This window comes from Lucilia sericata, unplaced genomic scaffold, assembly GCF_015586225.1.
Source record: "Lucilia sericata isolate MDLA Ls3-8-SP2 unplaced genomic scaffold, ASM1558622v1 Contig000246F_arrow, whole genome shotgun sequence".
Classification (NCBI taxonomy): Eukaryota; Metazoa; Arthropoda; class Insecta; order Diptera; family Calliphoridae; genus Lucilia; species Lucilia sericata.
The window spans coordinates 413,293-436,675 of NW_023994272.1; the positions used below are offsets into that span (position 1 = coordinate 413,293).

Below are 23,383 nucleotides of genomic sequence, written 5' to 3' on the forward strand. Positions count from 1 at the left end.
GTAGTCAAGACTATAGACAGTTATGTAGTCAAGACTATAGACAGTTCTATAGTCAAGACTATAGGCAGTTCTATAGTTAAAACTATAGACTGTTCTACAGTTAAGACTTCTGTAATCAAGACTATATACTGTTCAATAGTCAAGACTATAGACTGTTCTGTAGACAAGACTATATACTGTTCTATAGTCAAGACTATGGATTGTTCTATAGTCAAGACTATAGACTGTTCTATAGTCCAGACTATAGACTGTTCTATAGTCAAGACTATAGACAGTTCTATAGTCAAGACTATAGACAATTCTATAGTCAAGACTATAGACAGTTCTATAGTCAAGACTATAGACATTTCTATAGTCAAGACTATAGACAGTTCTATAGTCAAGACTATAGACAGTTCTATAGTCAAGACTATAGACAGTTCTATAGTCAAGACTATAGACATTTCTATAGTCAAGAGTATAGACAGTTATGTAGTCAAGACTATAGACAGTTCTATAGTCAAGACTATAGTATATATAGTTAAGACTTCTATAGTCAAGACTATATACTGTTCAATAGTCAAGACTATAGACTGTTCTGTAGACAAGACTATATACTGTTCTATAGTCAAGACTATATACTGTTCTATAGTCAAGACTATAGATTGTTCTATAGTCAAGACTATAGACTATTCTATAGTCAAGACTATAGACTGTTCTATAGTCAAGACTATAGACAGTTCTATAGTCAAGACTATAGACAGTTCTATAGTCAAGACTGTAGACAGTTCTATAGTCAAGACTATAGACAGTTCTATAGTCAAGACTATAGACAGTTCTATAGTCAAGACTATAGACAGTTCTGTAGTCAAAACTTTAGACTGTTCTATAGTCAAAACTATAGAGTGTTCTATAGTCAAAACTATAGAGTGTTCTATAGTCGAGACTATAGAGCGTTCTATAGTCAAGACTATAGACTGTTCTATAGTCAAAACTATAGAGTGTTCTATAGTCGAGACTATAGACTGTTCTATAGTCAAGACTATAGACAGTTCTGTAGTCAAGACTATAGACAGTTCTATAGTCAAGACTATAGACTGTTCTATAGTCAAGACTATAGACTGTTCTATAGTCAAGACTATAGACTGTTCTATAGTCAAGACTATAGACTGTTCTATAGTCAAAACTATAGACTGTTCTATAGTCAAAACTATAGACAGTTCTATAGTCAAGACTATCGACTGTTATTTAGTCAGGACTATAGACTATTCTATTGTCAAGACTATTGACGTTTTTGTAACACCAAACTCTTTAAGGTTATACGCGTCATCGTATGACATTAGAAAAGAAGTTGACGTATTTTTTTATGACTCCATATAAAAACGTTTACCCAACTCTAATTTAAATGAAACTAATGGTATTTTTTTAACTATATATAAAAAATGTATAGAGTAGTTTGTTAAAGCAGACACAACAAAGTTAAGTTTAGTACTTTTTAATTACAGTTTTTCTTTTTTAACAAACCGACTGACAAAAAGCCAGTAAAAAACAGCCTTCAACAACAAAGTGTGGCAAAGTGTATATTTAGATGGGAAAAACTTTATATAATAGCAATAAGGGGTAATACCAAACTTCGTACTATTTAATTAAAAGGTATTAAAGTTAGTGTTGATAATGGAATAAAAATATATAGAATATTAAAGAAAAATAGAATCTCTCATTGATCTTATATACAGCAAAAAGCTCGCTCTCGATCTTTTACTTAAAGATAACTTTAGATCAGAGATGGGCAAAGATCTCTGTTATTAACTTTCCTACTTCCTCAAGTACGATCAAAATGTATTCTTGCTTCGTCTTGGCTCGATCAGACATCAAATTGTAAATGTTTAGTTATTTTGTTAGTAAAAAGATTAACGTATACATATACAAACATACAGTTGTATGTATGGTCAATCTGCTATAGTATCCCTATATTTTAGACACCAGATCCCTGATGAATTTTAATCTATAATTTCTTCTGCTTTTCCATAATCGCTACCATTTTTTCCCGCTGTCATATACATATAATGACATTTCAAATTTACTTTTTTTACTCTCTTCCTATCCCTTAACTCTTCTAAGAAACTAACTTGTTTGCTTGTAGGCGTTATATATTTGTTTTCTCTACTTTTAGGAGAGAGCAAAAACAAAACAAAACTTTGCCTAAGTTTTATTTTAACTGCATAAATGGGGGGCAAAATTGTGTTGGGTATAGAATTTTTAGTATCCTTTGGGGAAAAATATATGGAGTTTCTTTGTTAGCTGTCAGTTTTCATTAAGTATAATAAAAGTTTAACCTTTGGATAGTTTGAGTTTTAATGTTTATATACCTATAGAAAATTGTAATACAAAAAGTATAAATAAATAAAATAAAAATTGTAATAAATAAAATAAACCTAAAAACACCTCTGTTGGTTTGTCATTTTGAGTGAGTGACTGACTTTTTATATCCACTGGATCATCAGAAACTCATCAACATGTTGGTTTTATAAACATTTGTTTGTTTTTTTTTGTCACATCGAAGGACTGAATGAATACATACATATGCATGTATGTAGTTATGAGTGACAGAATAATTTACCTTTATTTCAGCTACGTCAAATATTTGCGTAGTGTTTGAAAAAGTTTAAAATAATTTATTAAATTGATTTAGTTTTTGGTTTAACATTGATCAATGATTTCGAAACAATTCATGAAAACATTGCAAAAAATAATATGAATTATTTCGTAACTACAAAGGTATTACTCACGTATTGTGTAAAAGAAATTTCAAATTCTTAATAAAAACTATTACATTTGACATTTTAATATCAACACATACATATGTAAATAGAATTTATATTATTTTTAAACCAATTTAACACCCTAATTAAATAAATATTTGACTTCAAAATAATCACCTTAATTGTGTCATTTATGTTAATGTTGTCATTTACTTAGTTTAATAATATTCATAAATTATCTATTATTGTCTAGCTAAGTTGTATGCCACTTTCTAACTACATGTTTTTACACTTTAGTCTCTAGAGGTTTTCCTTAAAACAATATTAGACGTTTGCACTAACGAAAAATATATATGGGCCAATCATAAAGGAGTTGTATATCGTATTAAGATTTAATAAGTTAAAGAACAATAATACGTTACGGCATTTACATAATCTTTTAAAAGTTGTAAGAAATGGTAATATAGAAAATACTTAACATGACAACAGCTGTTGTAAAATCTTACGACTTACAAATTATACACATTGGTATAGGACTCGAAATTGTAATTTTGTAAATAGAATAAAAGAAATGTTTGACATTTAATATAAAAACCGAATATTTTGTAGGCGTTTCCTTCAAATGACGTCTGTTAAACTTTCGATGTTATTTTGACACAAGTCAGGCCATTTTATAATAGATATAAATAAATTTTAAGCTGTTATTACATTTATGAAAGTAACCTTTTCTTATTTAAGCTGTAGTTTATTGTGATATTATTATTTTTCATAGACTTAGGTAAAATTTTGACCCTTTATACAATTGTCATAACATATTTAAATTCTTATTTCTTTACACTTAAATTCTTTAACTTAAACTTACGGAAATACAAAAAAACTTATCTACCTTATCTACATACAAATGTCCATTCATATGTATACATACGTATATTTCCTTTAATATTTAATGAATGTCCATAAATTTAAAATTCATTTCTAGGTGGAATTGTTCGTACGACTACTTTGAGTAATAACATCAGAAAATACATATTTGTTTCTTGTATTTCCATTTTTTTTGTCAATTCTTTTGTTTATAATACAAAACAATCAATTTGAGTGGCTTCTGATTGAATTTTTGTTAGGATTTATACTTATGTTTTTTGTAGTTATTGTTGCTTTCTTTTCATTGTTGTTTCTTTATTGTGTAGATATTATTCAGGATATTATTGATTTTTTATTTGAAAATGTCTAAGGCAAAATATACATGCATACGTACATACATATTTACATAGTTATATAAATGGCATAATATCCAAAGCACTTTGTGATAAAGTAGTCAAATTTTGTGTGAAAATCTATTTGTCTTTAATTATTTTAATGTAGTTATTGTAGATGATGAATGATTTGAAATGAATGTTCATTTGTCTATTTTGAAAAAGGGATGGACATTTAGTTGAGACAAATAAGACATTTTCGGAATTTTAAAAGAGAAAAAGAATTTGAAAAAGATTTAAAATATTGAATATTCTAAGGACTGTTGCGGTGAGTTAGTGCTGGAGTGCGGTAGACCGGAGACCATGGGTTCCATTCCCACCAAAGGCACTGGCAAAGGCTCGCAACCGACTAACTAACTAAATACCTACCTACCTACCTACCTACCTACCTACTTAACTAACTAACTAACTACTAACTAACTAACTACTAACTAACTAACTAACTAACTAACTAACTAACTAACTAACTAACTAACTAACTAACTAACTAACTAACTAACTAACTAACTAACTAACTAACTAACTAACTAACTAACTAACTAACTAACTAACTAACTAACTAACTAACTAACTAACTAACTAACTAACTAACTAACTACTAACTAACTAACTAACTAACTAACTAACTAACTAACTAACTACTAACTAACTAACTAACTAACTAACTACTAACTAACTAACTAACTAACTAACTAACTAACTAACTAACTAACTACTAACTAACTACTAACTAACTAACTAACTAACTAACTACTAACTAACTAACTAACTAACTACTAACTAACTAACTAACTAACTAACTAACTAACTAACTAACTAACTAACTAACTAACTAACTAACTAACTAACTAACTAACTAACTAACTACTAACTAACTAACTAACTAACTAACTAACTAACTAACTAACTAACTAACTAACTAACTAACTAACTAACTAACTAACTAACTAACTAACTAACTAACTAACTAACTAACTAACTAACTAACTACTAACTAACTAACTAACTAACTAACTAACTAACTAACTAACTAACTAACTAACTAACTAACTAACTACTAACTAACTAACTAACTAACTAACTAACTAACTAACTAACTAACTAACTAACTAACTAACTAACTAACTAACTACTAACTAACTAACTAACTAACTAACTAACTAACTAACTAACTAACTAACTAACTAACTAACTAACTAACTAACTAACTACTAACTAACTAACTAACTAACTAACTAACTAACTAACTAACTACTAACTAACTAACTAACTAACTAACTAACTAACTAACTAACTAACTAACTAACTAACTAACTAACTAACTAACTACTAACTAACTAACTAACTACTAACTAACTAACTAACTAACTAACTAACTAACTAACTAACTAACTAACTAACTAACTAACTAACTAACTAACTAACTAACTACTAACTAACTAACTAACTAACTAACTAACTAACTAACTAACTAACTAACTAACTAACTAACTAACTAACTAACTAACTAACTAACTAACTAACTAACTAACTAACTAACTAACTAACTAACTACTAACTAACTAACTAACTAACTAACTAACTAACTAACTAACTAACTAACTAACTAACTAACTAACTAACTAACTAACTAACTAACTAACTAACTAACTAACTAACTACTACTAACTAACTAACTACTAACTAACTAACTAACTAACTAACTAACTAACTAACTAACTACTACTAACTACTAACTAACTAACTAACTACTAACTAACTAACTAACTAACTAACTAACTAACTAACTACTAACTAACTAACTAACTAACTAACTAACTAACTAACTAACTAACTAACTAACTAACTAACTAACTAACTAACTAACTAACTAACTACTAACTAACTAACTAACTAACTAACTAACTAACTAACTAACTAACTAACTAACTAACTAACTAACTAACTAACTAACTAACTAACTAACTAACTAACTAACTAACTAACTACTAACTAACTAACTAACTAACTAACTAACTAACTAACTAACTAACTAACTAACTACTACTAACTACTAACTAACTACTACTAACTAACTAACTAACTAACTAACTAACTAACTAACTAACTAACTAACTAACTAACTAACTAACTAACTAACTAACTAACTAACTACTAACTAACTAACTAACTAACTAACTAACTAACTAACTAACTAACTAACTAACTAACTAACTAACTAACTAACTACTAACTAACTACTAACTAACTAACTAACTACTAACTAACTAACTACTAACTAACTAACTAACTAACTAACTAACTATAACTAACTAACTAACAACTAACTAACTAACTAACTAACTAACTAACTAACTAACTAACTAACTACTAACTAACTAACTAACTAACTACTAACTAACTAACTAACTAACTAACTACTAACTAACTAACTAACTATCTATCTACTAACTAACTAACTAACTAACTAACTAACTAACTAACTAACTAACTAACTACACTAACTAACTAACTAACTAATAACTAACTAACTAACTACTAACTAACTAACTAACTAACTAACTAACTAACTAATAACAAACTAACTAATTAACTAACCAACTATTATTATTATTATTTTTTCAATCGACCATCTAGTATGATTACCAAATTTACAAAACCTTATAGGTTTACGCAGTTAATACAAAAAAATTATTATACCTTATAACTTTTTTATTATGAGAAAAAATTAATTTTAATTTCATAAACTAATTCATACACCAATATTAAATTAAGAAACAACTTAACTTAGAATTTGGAAAACAAATTCAAAACTTATATCTAAGTTAAACAAACTATTTATACATTAAAGAAATTTGCAAAACAAATTACATAAAAGTTCTCTGCCGAATAAACCACCATTGGGCAGCGTAAGCGTATGAATTATATTTAAATGCAAATGCCTAAAATATATAAAGTATACGCCATGTTTTCTCAAAAAATTTTTTGCATCAACTTAAAAATGCAATTTCTTAGAAAAACACTTTTTAGCACTTTGTTAAATTTTCTTTCAAAGAAATTAAAGTTTTCAAGTTTTCCTAGTATAATCTTGTAAATATTTATTCTTCGCACCGAAATAAGAATGTACTTGTGAATATATGTAAATGCCAGCATAGTGAATATAGGGTAGATGTTTCTCTTAAGTTTTAAATAATTTTGTAAAAAAAAAAACAGATTAAGTACAAGTAAAATGTCTACATATATAACAATAAGTATGACAGAATATATGTAGATATGTAAGTATATACATTTAGTTTTACATGTTTAGTAAAAAGCCATAAAAGACGAAAAAAAAGTAAACTTGAACAAGTTGGTTAGAAGTTTTACAACTCACTGTTATTGTAAGTTTACTTTCAAAAAGTTGTTTAAATGCAGAATTTGAGCCTATTCAACTGGAAGATAACTTAAACTTCAAACTTATTTTACTAGTTAGACGATAAGCATCCTTACCAACATTATCATCATCATTACCATCATCTTCAAAAATGTTTGTATTACTTAGCAAAGTGGTAATAGAAGACGTGCCACATACACACACAGAGTCTTGGTCTAAGGGAGAAAGTTTTTTAGAATACACACACATACATACATATATATTAAACAGGAAAAAACATTAAACTTAAACTAAAAACAACACAGTTAAATACACAAAAATTTGGGAAAAAAAACTAAATTCTTGCTAAAATAATGATAATTGAAAATCAATTGTTTTCATGTATTTTTGTTATTTTTAGCACTCTCTTTCTTTCTCTATTACTAACTTTTCTTTAACCAAACTTAAATAACAAGTTTAATTTGATTTTGTTTTTTATCTTTTATTTGCAGGTGTATATTGTAGGTCATATACCACCCGGTTCGGATGAAAGACATATTGGTTTACAGCAAAATGGTCATACTACCTTTACGGAATCCAACAATAAACGTTATTTGGAATTAGTGCGCAAATATTCATCAATTATTCAGGGTCAATTTTTCGGTCACTTACATTCGGATTCATTTCGTATAATCTATGATGATAAGGGTAAGTAAAGAGTAAGAGGTGTTTTTATTTTTCTTTGGCAACAGCTAAGGTTAAAGCAATTGATGTTTTAATTTAGGACAAGAAGGAGAAGAACTAATTGTGAAGGTTGTGAATTAAATTGTTAAGATATTTCAATATAGTTTAGTGTCTTAATAAATATAAGATACTCCACGTAAATATTAATGTAGACACATCAAGAGTGCGCCAGACTCTATAATTTTTGAGCCAATTTTAGCACTTGCTAATGTTGTCAAGAAAAAGTATATTTAACATTTAATGGAAGTTGGAATTTAACTCAATCCATGCTATTATCTTTACTATAATGCTGGAAATGAGCCACCAGCTCCTGGAGTTTAAGAGATAACCACCATACTTTAATGTTTAGAATATTTCATTCAGTCATTCTAGGTTTTTGCAGAGGTGAGGCAAGCACAGAAATCTTTGTTCCTATGATTTCCTTTCAGTTGTTGTTGTTGTTGTAACAGATTGGCTGTGACTAGACGTTCTTCCCTGGGGTTAAAAGTATCGGTTGATACAGCTATAACTGAATTGAATTTATCTTTGGCCGATTGAGAATCGGGTCATTCCGGGCCGGAGATGCAATTGTCGTGGATCAGTTGTTGTTGTTGTTTTTGTAACAGATTGTGACTGGATGTTCTTTCCTGGGGATAAAACTTCCGGTTGATACAGCTATTGCTGAGTTGACCATCTTAGGCCAATTGAGATTCGGGTCGATTCCCAATTGTCGTGGGAACGTTTCCTTTCAATTCACTTAGTTTCTTTTTGAAAATGTGAAAACGGGAATGTTAGTTGTACCAGCAGCCCGAGTAATTTTTAACCATATTGAAAAATTTCGGGTCGTTCCGAGCTGGAGATCCAATTGTCGTGCATCAGTTGTTGTTGTTGTAACAGATTGGCTGTGACTGGATGTTCTTTCCTGGTGATAAAACTTCCGGTTGATACAGCTATTGCTGAGTTGACCATCTTAGGCCAATTGAGATTCGGGTCGTTCTGGGGCGGATATCCAATTGTCGTGGGAACGTTTCCTTTCAGTTCACTTAGTTTCCTTTTGAAAATGTGCAAACGGAGATGTTAGTTGTACCACCAGCCCGAGTAAACAAAAAAAAAAAAGCAAAAAAGCTTATCGTAGAGCCTTACTTAAAAAACTTATTGAGCTACCAGATGTCGTAAGTCTTCCAATCTATCTATTGTGAAAGTTGGAAAGACTCCAAGGAAACTAATAGATCTCGCTCAGTCAGTTCTTCTAGGATTTAAAGCAAATAATATGATCCCTAGACAATATCATTATCAACCAAACAGCCCAAGCAATTGCTACTGATATCTAACGGACTGATAGTCACAAAACTTTCCGAGTACTGATTTCAATATTATTTTTATGCAAAAAAATGTCGCTTGGTTATAGGGTTCAAAGTGGCACATTGTGAAAATTCTGCAAGACCTAAGGTTATAACATAAATTCCATGATCAATTCTATTTACTGCTCATTTTCAATTAATTTATTTACAATATTATTACACTAGAAAATAAACCGAAACGATTAGCATAAAAATATACTTAATATAAAATGTAAAACAACAATTTCAATTATTTTGCCTGTTCCACTTACAACATACTCTCATCTAAATTCATATAATAACCAATATACATGCAAATAAATATGTATTTATTGAAAATAACAAAAATATTTATTAATTTAAATTATATGTGTATATTGTAAACGGATACAAAATGTGGACCTAGCCTAAAGCTGTAATTTTATACAGTGTATATTCTGTTTTTACATTAAAAGGTATATAATACAAATATTCCATTTTCAAATCATTTTTTTGTGTTGTTGTTGTGTTATTTTGTTTAATGTATGCATTTTATTTTAGCATCTATAAACATGGAGATTCTTTACAAAAAATTATCATAAACAAGACAATATATAATATAATACAATATTATATGTTTTTATATATGGGACGACAAAATATGCCTGTAGGTTATAATAGTGTTTATATGTATTTTTAGTATAAAGTGTCCGCCCTCAAATCAACTATAATATATTTGTATTAAAAACACACTCTGACACAATATCACAACAATAATAGCAACATCAACAACTGGACATTACAATAATATAACCCATGGATAGATTACAGATATGCAAATAAATATGGAAAATGTGAACAGAGATTGTAAAACAAGCTAGGAAAGTAATAAATAGCAGAGTCATCAAAATACTCCTGTTGTTGTTTTGATATGAATGTTTCTATAACGTGATTTATTTTTACTATATTTCCTGAATGCATATCTGAGAAAATAAGCCAAATTTTTAATTCTCTTAATATCGGGGTATTCGGGTTATTGATATAAAGAAAACCTAATATATCCAATTTTACTCATTTTCTTCATAACTGCTTTATGACATTTACATAATAGCATGGGAGGTGCAAGACAAAAACAATAATTTCGAAGAAATAATAATAAAATTCTTGACATAAAAGAATTTATTGTTCGTGGCTTGAAGGCATATACTTCAATGTAAGTATATTTTTGATATCTAATCTTCAAAAAGAATATTCTTTATTTATATAGATATTTGTGGATAAGATTTATTATAGAAACCTCTCTCAAAAAAGGAAATAAATAATTTAAGTTATTTTCTTCATGCCTTCATCTTCTCTATCGTAACAAATATTTATACTGCAATTGGTTTTTGTGTGTAGGTTAGCCACGTTACAAATTACTTTTGTACATATTTTACTTTACACACATACATATTTACACATGTATATAGATATAAACTCTAACACTTGACATTAGCATATACACATTTATGTTTAAACCAACAACAACAACAACAAGCAGGAAGGAAACAAAGCAACATCATTTATTTCGTATTATTCAATCTGTTTATTGAGCTTTAGATATTTCTCTAGCATTGCATGTGTGTGTGTCTTTGTAGGCAGACAGCCGGTATGACATTGACCAGATTCACGCACATTGCGATAAGTACTACATGCAGAGATGGACATTTGTCTATTTACCACTACTAACACATTGCACTAAAACAATTCACTATGAATTAACAAAGCTCATGCATACATTGGTACAAACAAAACTGTCTGACAAACACATAGAATATGAAATTTATACATACCCAGTAGTTTCACAAGGAGTTGGTTGTTCCTAGGTAATCTAGAGTTGAATCAGTTAAGACCTTCCATCTATGTAATCAGTTAAAATGTGCAATCAGTTTTTCGAAACAATCTCCCTGAACTGCGGGGTACAGACTATATATTATCATTTGTGGTTATGTATTCTGTTGTTGTCAATGTTGTTTGTTGCCGTAAAGAATGTAGAAGACAATTATTTGAATTAAGTACACATACATAGAAATACATCAAATAGGAAGAGACCATTAAAATGGTTCCAATTAAAAGAAAAACAGCTTTCGATGTCATTATTTCTGGTGAGGTTATTCTTCCAAGGCGATTGATAGAACTAATGCCAATAAAGCTTTATTCAATAGAAACCTAGTTTATATAATTAAAATACAATTTCTATTATTAGATAACAAAATTTTATGGCACCGCCCTATTATACATTGTCAGTAAGAAACATCAAAAGTGTTATAATGTTTGTTGGTTTAATAAATAACTACAAATTTGTATTTATATATTGTAGTATCCGTGTTTGTTAAAGGTTATTAATTTTATGGAAGTTATTAGTTAATACTTGTTTATAAAATCTTAGTATTTATAAATATATTTTATGCAACAATTTTTAAAATCAAAAGAACATTATTTAAATTGTTTAATTTGCTTAATCATACAAATAATTTAAAATTTACATAATCTAAAATTAGCCCAAAGTTGAAAATAAATCTGCATTTATTAGAATATTGAAATATAAAACAATCGATAGATTCTAGTTCAGTTCTAGTTCAGTTCTGGTTCAGTTCTAGTTCAGTTCTAGTTCAGTTCTAGTTCAGTTCTAGTTCAGTTCTAGTTCAGTTCTAGTTCAGTTCTAGTTCAGTTCTAGTTCAGTTCTAGTTCAGTTCTAGTTCAGTTCTAGTTCAGTTCTAGTTCAGTTCTAGTTCAGTTCTAGTTCAGTTCTAGTTCAGTTCTAGTTCAGTTCTAGTTCAGTTCTAGTTCAGTTCTAGTTCAGTTCTAGTTCAGTTCTAGTTCAGTTCTAGTTCAGTTCTAGTTCAGTTCTAGTTCAGTTCTAGTTCAGTTCTAGTTCAGTTCTAGTTCAGTTCTAGTTCAGTTCTAGTTCAGTTCTAGTTCAGTTCTAGTTCAGTTCTAGTTCAGTTCTAGTTCAGTTCTAGTTCAGTTCTAGTTCAGTTCTAGTTCAGTTCTAGTTCAGTTCTAGTTCAGTTCTAGTTCAGTTCTAGTTCAGTTCTAGTTCAGTTCTAGTTCAGTTCTAGTTCAGTTCTAGTTCAGTTCTAGTTCAGTTCTAGTTCAGTTCTAGTTAGTTCAGTTCTAGTTCAGTTCTAGTTCAGTTCTAAGTTCAGTTCTAGTTCAGTTCTAGTTCAGTTCTAGTTCAGTTCTGTTCAGTTCTAGTTCAGTTCTAGTTCAGTTCTAGTTCAGTTCTAGTTCAGTTCTAGTTCAGTTCTAGTTCAGTTCTAGTCAGTTCTAGTTCAGTTCTAGTTCAGTTCTAGTTCAGTTCTAGTTCAGTTCTAGTTCAGTTCTAGTTCAGTTCTAGTTCAGTTCTAGTTTCAGTTCTAGTTCAGTTCTAGTTCAGTTCTAGTTCAGTTCTAGTTCAGTTCTAGTTCAGTTCTAGGTTCAGTTCTAGTTCAGTTCTAGTTCAGTCTAGTTCAGTTCTAGTTTCAGTTCTAGTTCAGTTCTAGTTCCGTTCTAGTTAAGTTCTAGTTCAGTTCTAGTTTCAGTTCTAGTTCAGTTCTAGTTCAGTTTCTAGTTCAGTTCTAGTTCAGTTCTAGTTCAGTTCTAGTTCAGTTCTAGTTCAGTTCTAGTTCAGTTCTAGTTCAGTTCTAGTTCAGTTCTAGTTCAGTTCTTCTAGTCAGTTCTAGTTCAGTTTAGTTCAGTTCTAGTTCAGTTCTAGTTCAGTTCTAGTTCAGTTTCTAGTTCAGTTCTAGTTCAGTTCTAGTTCAGTTCTAGTTCAGTCTAGTTCAGTTCTAGTTCAGTTCTAGTTCAGTTCTAGTTCAGTTCTAGTTCAGTTCTGTTCAGTTCTAGTTCAGTTCTAGTTCAGTTCTAGTTCAGTTCTAGTTCAGTTCTAGTTCAGTTCTAGTTCAGTTCTAGTCAGTTCTAGTTCAGTTCTAGTTCAGTTCTAGTTCAGTTCTAGTTCAGTTCTAGTTCAGTTCTAGTTCAGTTCTAGTTCAGTTCTAGTTCAGTTCTAGTTCAGTTCTAGTTCAGTTCTTAGTTCAGTTCCTAGTTCAGTTCTAGTTCAGTTCTAGTTCAGTTCTAGTTCAGTTCTAGTTCAGTTCTAGTTCAGTTTAGTTCAGTTCTAGTTCAGTTCTAGTTCAGTTCTAGTTCAGTTCTAGTTCAGTTCTAGTTCAGTTCTAGTTCAGTTCTAGTTTCAGTTCTAGTTCAGTTCTAGTTCAGTTCTAGTTCAGTCTTAGTTTCAAGTTCTAGTTCAGTTCTAGTTCAGTTCTAGTTCCGTTCTAGTTCAGTTCTAGTTCAGTCTAGTCAGTTCTAGTTCATTCTAGCCATTTCTAGTTCAGTTCTAGTTCAGTTCTAGTTCAGTTCTAGTTCAGTTCTAGTTCAGTTCCTAGTTTCAGTTCTAGTTCAGTAGTTCTAGTAGTTCAGTTCTAGTTCAGTTCTAGTTCAGTTCTAGTTCAGTTCTAGTTCAGTTCTAGTTCAGTTCTAGTTCAGTTCTAGTTCAGTTCTAGTTCAGTTCTAGTCAGTTCTCGTTGCAGTTCTAGTTCAGTTCTAGTTCAGTTCTAGTTCAGTTCTAGTTCAGTTTAGTTCAGTTCTAGTTCAGTTCTTGTTCAGTTCTAGTTCAGTTCTAGTTCAGTTCTAGTTCAGTTCTAGTTTAGTTCTAGGTCAGTTCTAACTCAGTAGATCAGCTATTCTCGGAAATAATTAAGATTAATAAGTTGTTTGTAATTTCTGTAAAGAGAACTAATTTGGCAAGATTCACTAATCAATTTTCCCACATTACCAAATGACCATTATTTTACTAGTATATATATATTATATTTTCTGCTCTTCTATTTTTCCTAATCAGTTCACAAAAAGTTCTGCTTTCACAAATTAAGCATATAAAACCACAATACTGTTTTTGTCTTTATTAAGCCTGACTATATTGGCTTTATATGTCTGTCATATAATCGTAGAAGTTACAGAAGCATCTTAACAAAAATTAATACTAAATTTTACTGAATAATAAAGTTATATAAATGCACAAAGTACAAAGCCAAACATATTCGTTTAGATTAACACACATCCCGACAACATACATACAGTAAGTGGAATATTATGAAAGTAAACTTTAACAGATTTCTTAACATATTCTTGTTGTTGTCGATGTTGCCATCTTATATCCTAAATCACTCTGTTGTTAAAATACATATTGCTAAATTGTTAAAAGCTGAAAAAGAACGAAAGAAAAAGAACAATTTTTAAGGGTCATCTGTCTAGAATTGTTGTATAACTTTTTGTAAAGGAAACACACACACACTCTTAAACATATTTAACACATAAATGTTTATATGTATACATATGTATATGTATGTAAGTAATACAAATCTATAAAAATCCTTATCCAAGAAATCTTGTCATCTGAGCTTATATTATGTAAGTATAAATGTTTCACATTTTATTTCTGTATATCATAGATACAATATTTGTATGTACGTATGTGTTAGACTATGTCTGTTTACTGCAAAATAAATTCCTAATGATCCACATTTATATTTTTTCTAGTTTTACATTGTATAAGTAATTTAAGGGGTTTCTTCTTAATCTAATTGAATTGACTTGAATTTTTGTTTCCTATTTGTGTCATTATGATTGATTATTTACCAAATTATTTACACTAATTGAGAATAATTTGACAAAAAACAAAGTTTTCAAACTTATAACAAAGGATTTAGAAGAAATGTATATTTACCTATTACCAGCAAAATGGATTTGATTGAAAAGTAATATAACTAGGCCTTACTTGAGAAAACTTTAATATTTGTATGAAAAATTTATATATTAAAGATTTATTAAAGAAAATTATTAACATCTATAAGTTTATTTATCATATGAACAAATGAATGTATATTTGATATAATAGTTTTAAATTGGATTATTGATAAGTAGCATTTATCATCATTATATAATCAGAAATCATTTGTTATTACATTAAAAAGAGTTTTTTGTAAAATCTATTTGAAAAAGATATTTTACAAAAATATTTTAGTCGACTATGCTGAAAAGTATATATGTACAAGAAAAACGTTATACTGTTTTTAGCCCTTAAAAAAATTGCACTTTTAAGAAAAAGTTCATATGATTGACAAGTAAAGTGTTATATAGCATATATGGTAAATTAATGTTCCTTACGAAAGGTGGAGTTTAATGGGTGCTTGTTTAAGTTACAGACTGGACCCTACAAAATTGAAAATATTGAATATTTTTATACCCACCATCAAAAAAGATGGGGGGTATATTGTTTTTGTCATTCCGTTTGTAACACATCGAAATATTCATCTAAGACCCATAAAAGTATATATATTCTGGATCCTTATTAAATTCTAAGACGATCTAGCCATGTCCGTCCGTCTGTCCGTCTGTCCGTCTGTCCGTCGGTCCGTCTGTCCGTCGGTCCGTCTGTCCGTCTGTCTGTCCGTCTGTTGAAAACACGATAGAGGCCAAACGGAAGCAGCTAGCGAGCTGAAATTTCGCACAAATAGTTTATATCGATGCAGTTTGTTTGGTATTGAAAATGAGCAATATCGGTCCACGATTTCGCCTAGCCCCCATATAAGGTCCCCTTCAGAAAACGACTTTAACGCTCATAACTGACTAAAAGAAACATCTATAGCGATGAAATTCGACATGAACATATTTTACAGGAATCTTAATATCATTGTAAAATTTTTTAAGGATCGGTCCATAATTGACCCTATCCCCCATATAAGGTCCCCCTCTGAAAATGATATTAACGCTCATAACTGACTAAACGAAGCAGCTATAGCAATGAAATTCGACACAAGAACATATCTTATAGGAATCTTAATATCACTGTAAAATTTTATAAGGATCGGTCCATAATTGACCCTATCCCCCATATAAGGTCCCCCTCAGAAAATGACATTAACGCTCATAACTGACTAAAAGAAGCAGCTATAGCGATGAAATTCGACACAGACATATTTTTTAGGAACCTCAATATCTTTGTAAAATTTTATAAGGATCGGTCCATGATTGACCCTACCCCCCATATAAGGTCCCCTTCAGAAAATGCCATTAACGCTCATAACTGTTTAAAATAAGCATCTATAGCGATGAAATTCGGCATAAACATATTTTATAGGAACCTTAATATCATTGTAAAATTTTATAAGGAACGGTCCATAATTGACCCTATCCACCATATAAGGCCCCCCTCAGAAAGTGACATTAACGCTCATAACTGACTAAAAGAAGCAGTTATAGCGTTGAAATTCGACACAAATATATTTTATAGGAACCTTAATATCTTTATAAAATTTTATAAGGATCGGTCCATAATTGACCCTATCCCCCATATAAGGTCCCCTTCAGAAAATGGCTTTAAGGCTCATTACTGTCTAAAAGAAGCATCTATAGCGATGATATTCGACACGAACATATTTTATAGGAACTTTAATATTATTGTAAAATTTTATAAGGATCGGTCCATAATTGACATTAACCCGTCTCCATCTGAAAATGGCTTTAACTCTCATTACTAGACTAAACTAAAATCGTTCTAGAAAATTTGACGAGGATCGGTCCATAATTGACCAAACGTCCCCTCCCCTAAATAAGATCCCTCTCAGAAAATAACTTAAATGCTTTTTACTACCTTAAAAATGCAAGTATAGCGACAAAATTCGACAAAAATTTCTCTATACATAGATGTAATAAATGAGAAAATTGTTTGGATAATAAAAGCATGGATTCTTAAATATCAAAGTTTATTTATAAGGAAGCATTCCTTTTTGGCAATGATTTGATGGTGGGTATACAAGATTCGGCACAGCCGAATATAACACTCTTACTTGTTTTTTTTCAAAAACTAACTTTTCCATAATTTTTGAACGATTTACCGATTTTTTGAAAGTGGGGTTCTACGGGGTCAATTATGGCCTAAAAATGTTGGTTTAAATAAAACAAGTTAATGTCAGTTATTAGCCATAAAATAAATTTTTAAAATGGACCTTGTATGTGTGGTTGGGTCAATTATATCAAACCGACCCTTATGAAATTTGGTAGTGAAATTTTTGTTTTTACTAAAGTTTATGTGATGTTAAATTTCGTAGCTACACTATTATTATAAATATATAAAATCTGCAATCACAAGCTTTTTGAGTGAAAACATAAAAGTCTAGAAGATATAGGCTCAATATAGCGAAAATTTTGTTCCCTTACAAAAATCGATTTGAGTGAAAATATAAGATCCAAAAATGAAACCTTTTGACTGGAAACATAAAAGTCTATTTTTCTCAGAAACTATATGAGATATATAGGTTCAAAATAACAAAAAACTGTGATGATTTTTTTCCATCCAAAGTTTAAACACAAAAGTCCATTTTTTTCCGGAAACTATAAGAGTTGCGTAGGTCCAAAAGAACAAAAATCTTCTTTCAATCCAAAAATCGACATTTTTGAGTTGAAATATAAAAGTCTATATTTTCTGGATACTTTAAGAAATAGGTCAAAAATAACGAAAATCTGTGATCACTTTTTTCCATCACTTCCATTTTTCTCGAAAATCTGATCTCTTTTCTCCATTTAGAAGTCAGATTTTTTGATTGAAAACATAAAAGTCCACTTTTCTCGAAAACTATAAGAGATAGGTCCAAAATAGCGAAAATCTGTAATTACTTTTTTCCATCCAAAAATTGAATTTTTTGAGTGGAAAATGAAAACTTCATTTGTTTCCCGGAAACTATAAGAGATAGGTCAACAATATCAAAAAGCACATCTTTCAATCCAAAATTCGATTTTTTTTTTTGAGTGGAAACATAAAAGTCCACACTTTCCGGAAATTATAAGAAATAGGTCCAAAATAACGAAAATATTAGTTAAATTAGTTCCATTTTTCCCGACCTACTTTTTTCCATCCAAAAATCGAATTTTTTGAGTCGAAACATTTTCCCGGAATCTGTATGTTGAGTGCCAAACAAGACTAACTTTCTTAATCCTTCCAAAAATCGATTTTTTGAGTTGAAACATAAATGTATATTTTTCACGGAAATTGGAAGATATAGGTCCAACATAGCGAAAATCTTTGAATCAGTATATAGATTCCATTTTTCTCGGAAACTATAGGAGAAAAGTCTAAAATAACAAAAAAAAAAATGTTTTTCCTAAATCGTGAGTTGAAGTCCAATAAAATAATCCCTAAGTATTATTCTGCAATTAATTAATACGTATACGCCACAAAGCCACACTACGAAAATCTAAAAAATGTTAAAAATATTTTCTTAAAAACATATTTTTATTTTAAAGTTTCTGTTTGACGAGAGACCTTAATGTACAAACACGCACATACATACATACATATTTAATAGTCATCTTTTCTAATACTTTCCCAACAATTTAGCAATAAAGTACTTAAATAAAGTAACATAAAACAAACTTTTAGTGCTTTATCCCTGTCTTTTTTTTTGGTAAATTCTTATTGAAATATTTGTTTGCTACCACAAAATGAAATAGTTTAAATACTTTAAAATTCCAGCAAATCTTTTTTTAATATATTTTGTTCTCATACCAAAAACATACAAAACTTGTAATCAAGCCATTGAATTATTTATATACTTTTATTAAGGAATGGAAAATGGGGCATAGCTTTTTTTATTTTATAAATACATATTTGTTACATTGATTTTCTATTGAGTTGCCAATAAAAAAAAATCTCTACATAATAAGAAATATTTTTTCGTATTAAGGTTACCATAATAAGAAGCAAACAATAAGTAGGTATTTAAACAATGTTAAGAGTTAGTTTTAAATCTATTGACCTGGTCACCCAAAGAGAGGAAAAAATGATACCGAAAATACCCAGTAGCAGTTAGACATCAGTATATACAAACATTTTTATTATTTGTCTAGTCAAGTACTATTCTCAATAATCATCATCATCATCAACAGCAACATCATGAATGTTATAGATTGCAATTGTATTAAAAATGTATTCATGTGTGTTTTTTTATTTTTACCCAACCGTTTTAAAAGAGGTCAATGTAGCTTTCTTGGATAGAGTTTTGTAAAAATATTTAACTAAATAACTGTTTAACTCAATTTTTTAGTTTCTAGGGAACTAGTCATAACTAATCCCAGAACCCAGGATAACTCCAAATAATTAGCTCAAAATATTCCCCCTGAACTGCTGGGTATTTAGGTTTAATCTATAGGTCTGTATCAGTTTGTGGTTGTGTGTATGTGTTATTTAAGGTTAAAAGACACTTAAGAGTTCAACATGGAATATCCTTTTCCTTTCGTGTACGTTTTGTGTGTGTGTGTTTTTCATTCTTCTATTTCATACTTACAATTTTGCTCATTCGTTACTGCTTCTTTTTTTTGTGCAGTTCAAGATTACTCAGCAATTCGTTAGCCTCTTGTTTTTTCTGGTCATTCGTCACGTATTTTATAGGCGCCCTAATATGACAAACCAACTTAGAAACCATAATTCAATTTGTTTGGGTTTGGTTACCACATACTGCGAACAAACAACACTGAAGCTAAAAAAAATGACTAAAAGCTCAACAACTACATTACAGCAATTTTGCTGAGGTGGTTTAGCTGAGAAAGGGATGTTAAGAGGAAATGAAAACATAAAGAAGGAGTGAGAGTTGTTAGCAAAAAGTTTTGCATGTCGACAAATTAACATTGTTTGTAGAAATAAGAGAAAAAAATTAAATTGTTAAAAAATAAAAGGATGTGGATAAAGTTAAAACGGATATAAACTTTAGAGCACAGAACAGAATGCAAGTTGGTGTGTTTGTTTTGTTTTTTCTACTTCTTTTAAATGGAAAAATTGCTTTCAACTATTTCAAATAGTTATATTTAATTTAATGCAAAAATAGAAAAAAAAAATTAATATTGAAGTCCTTTTTTTATGTATAGTTAGCAAAAACAAAAGTTTTGCATTATTATTAGAAACTTTGTTTAAATTCCAAAAAAAATATATTTTTCTAATATTACACTTGACATGAAATGGCCCATATGTATTATGATGAATTGTATATAACTGTAACTTTTTTATCAGTATTGTCTATCAGAGGTGACCAATTTGGAGGTAGTACCCACTACTGGTTAGTTAGTTAGTAGTTAGTTAGTAGTTAGTAGTTAGTTAGTTAGTTAGTTAGTTAGTTAGTTAGTTAGTTAGTAGTAGTTAGTTAGTTAGTTAGTTAGTTAGTTAGTAGTTAGTTAGTTAGTTAGTTAGTTAGTAGTTAGTTAGTTAGTTAGTTAGTTAGTTAGTTAGTTAGTTAGTTAGTTAGTTAGTTAGTTAGTTAGTTAGTTAGTAGTTAGTTAGTTAGTTAGTAGTTAGTTAGTTAGTTAGTTAGTTAGTTAGTTAGTTAGTAGTAGTTAGTTAGTTAGTTAGTTAGTTAGTTAGTTAGTTAGTTAGTTAGTAGTAGTTAGTTAGTAGTTAGTTAGTTAGTTAGTTAGTTAGTAGTTAGTTAGTTAGTTAGTTAGTTAGTTAGTTAGTTAGTAGTAGTTAGTTAGTTAGTAGTAGTTAGTTTAGTTAGTAGTTAGTTAGTTAGTTAGTTAGTTAGTAGTTAGTTAGTTAGTTAGTTAGTTAGTTAGTTAGTTAGTTAGTTAGTTAGTTAGTAGTTAGTTAGTTAGTTAGTTAGTTAGTTAGTTAGTTAGTTAGTTAGTGTTAGTTAGTTAGTTAGTTAGTTAGTTAGTTAGTTAGTTAGTTAGTTAGGTAGTTAGTTAGTTAGTTAGTTAGTTAGTTAGTTAGTTAGTTAGTTAGTTAGTTAGTTAGTAGTAGTTAGTTAGTTAGTTAGTTAGTTAGTTAGTTAGTTAGTTAGTTAGTTAGTTAGTTAGTTAGTTAGTTAGTTAGTTAGTTAGTTAGTTAGTTAGTTAGTTAGTAGTTAGTTAGTTAGTTAGTTAGTTAGTTAGTTAGTTAGTTAGTTAGTAGTTAGTTAGTTAGTTAGTTAGTTAGTTAGTTAGTTAGTTAGTTAGTAGTTAGTTAGTTAGTTAGTTAGTTAGTTAGTAGTTAGTTAGTTAGTTAGTTAGTTAGTTAGTTAGTTAGTTAGTTAGTTAGTTAGTTAGTTAGTTAGTTAGTTAGTAGTTAGTTAGTAGTTAGTTAGTAGTTAGTTAGTTAGTTAGTTAGTTAGTTAGTTAGTTAGTTAGTTAGTTAGTTAGTTAGTTAGTTAGTTAGTTAGTTAGTTAGTTAGTTAGTTAGTTAGTTAGTTAGTTAGTTAGTTAGTTAGTTAGTTAGTTAGTTAGTAGTTAGTTAGTTAGTTAGTTAGTTAGTTAGTTAGTTAGTTAGTTAGTTAGTAGTTAGTTAGTTAGTTAGTTAGTTAGTTAGTTAGTTAGTTAGTAGTTAGTTAGTTAGTTAGTTAGTTAGTTAGTTAGTTAGTTAGTAGTTAGTTAGTTAGTTAGTTAGTTAGTAGTTAGTTAGTTAGTTAGTTAGTTAGTTAGTTAGTTAGTTAGTTAGTTAGTTAGTTAGTTAGAAGATCATCAATCCAAAGACATACTCCTAGGCCTCCATCGGACCTGTCGTGCGCTCCTTAATCAATACCTCAGGTGCGAATCGAACCACCTCCGATCTAACAGACTAGAACACTAACCTATCGCGGGCCACCATTTTGATAATAGTATCATTTTTAAAAGTTTTTTTATTTATAAGATTTTTTGCCCTGTTTAACTTATGAACCTTCCATTGCTCTTGAGATCGTAATTATTATTCCCAAGATTTACAACATTAAAATTAATACCTCTAGGTATAATTAGGAAAAAATCTCCTTACACCAGTCTATACTTGACCGAACTTCACATATATATATTTAAAATAAAAATTAAGAAGCATTAAATGAGTTATCAAGAAATTAATTTTGTAATAACAAAACACTATTGTTTCCGAATTGCAGTAATTTTCAGACATTTTATTTGCTTAGCTAATGACATTAGAGAAAATTTGCAAATATAAACAAAGGGGACAGTAATTTTCAACTCAAGCATTTCATAGTCAAACAAAAGATACTCTATTAACTGGAGAGAAAATCATATAGATAGGGAATGGAATAGTATAGTGCATATTGCTATGTATATTAATGTAGCAAGTTACATATATATTTTCAATTTGAAATTTGTATTGCAGCAGCTTTTTTTGTCGTTTGCCCAATTTATTTGTAGTTGGCTTCTTATTCTACATACATATTTATATTTAGTTCTTCTTCATCTTCGAAACATCTCCTATATTGGGGTTTTTCTTTTATTTGTATGTATTATTTGTTATAGAGTTTTTGTTTGCGATTATTTTTGTTGTTGTTGTCTTATTTACTAAATCTATTCAATTTAAATGCATTACAGGCAAACCAGTTTCATGGATGATGATTTCACCATCAGTTACACCAAGGAAAATGAGTGTTGGCTCGAACAATCCAGCCATGCGTTTATACAAATTCGACACAGATTCTGGTCAGGTCAGTATAATAACAATTACATTACATTATGGGTATATGTTTGTATTTGTTGCATATATCTACACAAACATGGACACACGATACATACAATACATTTCTAAAGACTAATACACAAAAAACCATATAGTCGTAAAACAAAACAGAGACATATACAAACAAACATATTTATACAGGCTCATAATACACAAAAGGAATGGTAAAATAACCAGGCTAAGTATAATGAATTCTCAACGCAAGCTTACATACCCAATTCTACAATATCCCAGCATTTTTGCGCAAAGACAATGTTACTAATTCATTCATTTTCCCAAATACCTCTGTGACTCGATTTTGTATATTTTCTGATTACTAAATAACTATTTTTTAAGGAACATTACTAAAAATAATCTAACTGTAGTCTGTAAATGGACTTCGAGAAAGGCTCCAAGAACTGACGGGTTATCCACTGCACATTCATTAAACTACTGAATACAATGAAATACCCTAAATTTTCACATACACATACGTACATAAACAGATAAAGAGAGAG

At 29.4% G+C, this 23,383-nt stretch overlaps 1 protein-coding gene across 2 annotated transcripts in view; it reads left to right on the forward strand.

Moving 5' to 3' along the window:
• LOC119602636 (acid sphingomyelinase-like phosphodiesterase 3b) overlaps positions 1-23,383 on the forward strand; it is a 281,130-nt gene that overhangs the window by 234,231 nt on the left and 23,516 nt on the right. For both annotated transcript variants that reach the window (XM_037954250.1, XM_037954251.1), the window contains 2 exons: positions 7,859-8,054; positions 22,742-22,854. In XM_037954250.1, coding sequence (XP_037810178.1) covers positions 7,859-8,054; positions 22,742-22,854 — 309 coding nt within the window. The remainder of the gene's footprint in view (positions 1-7,858; positions 8,055-22,741; positions 22,855-23,383) is intronic.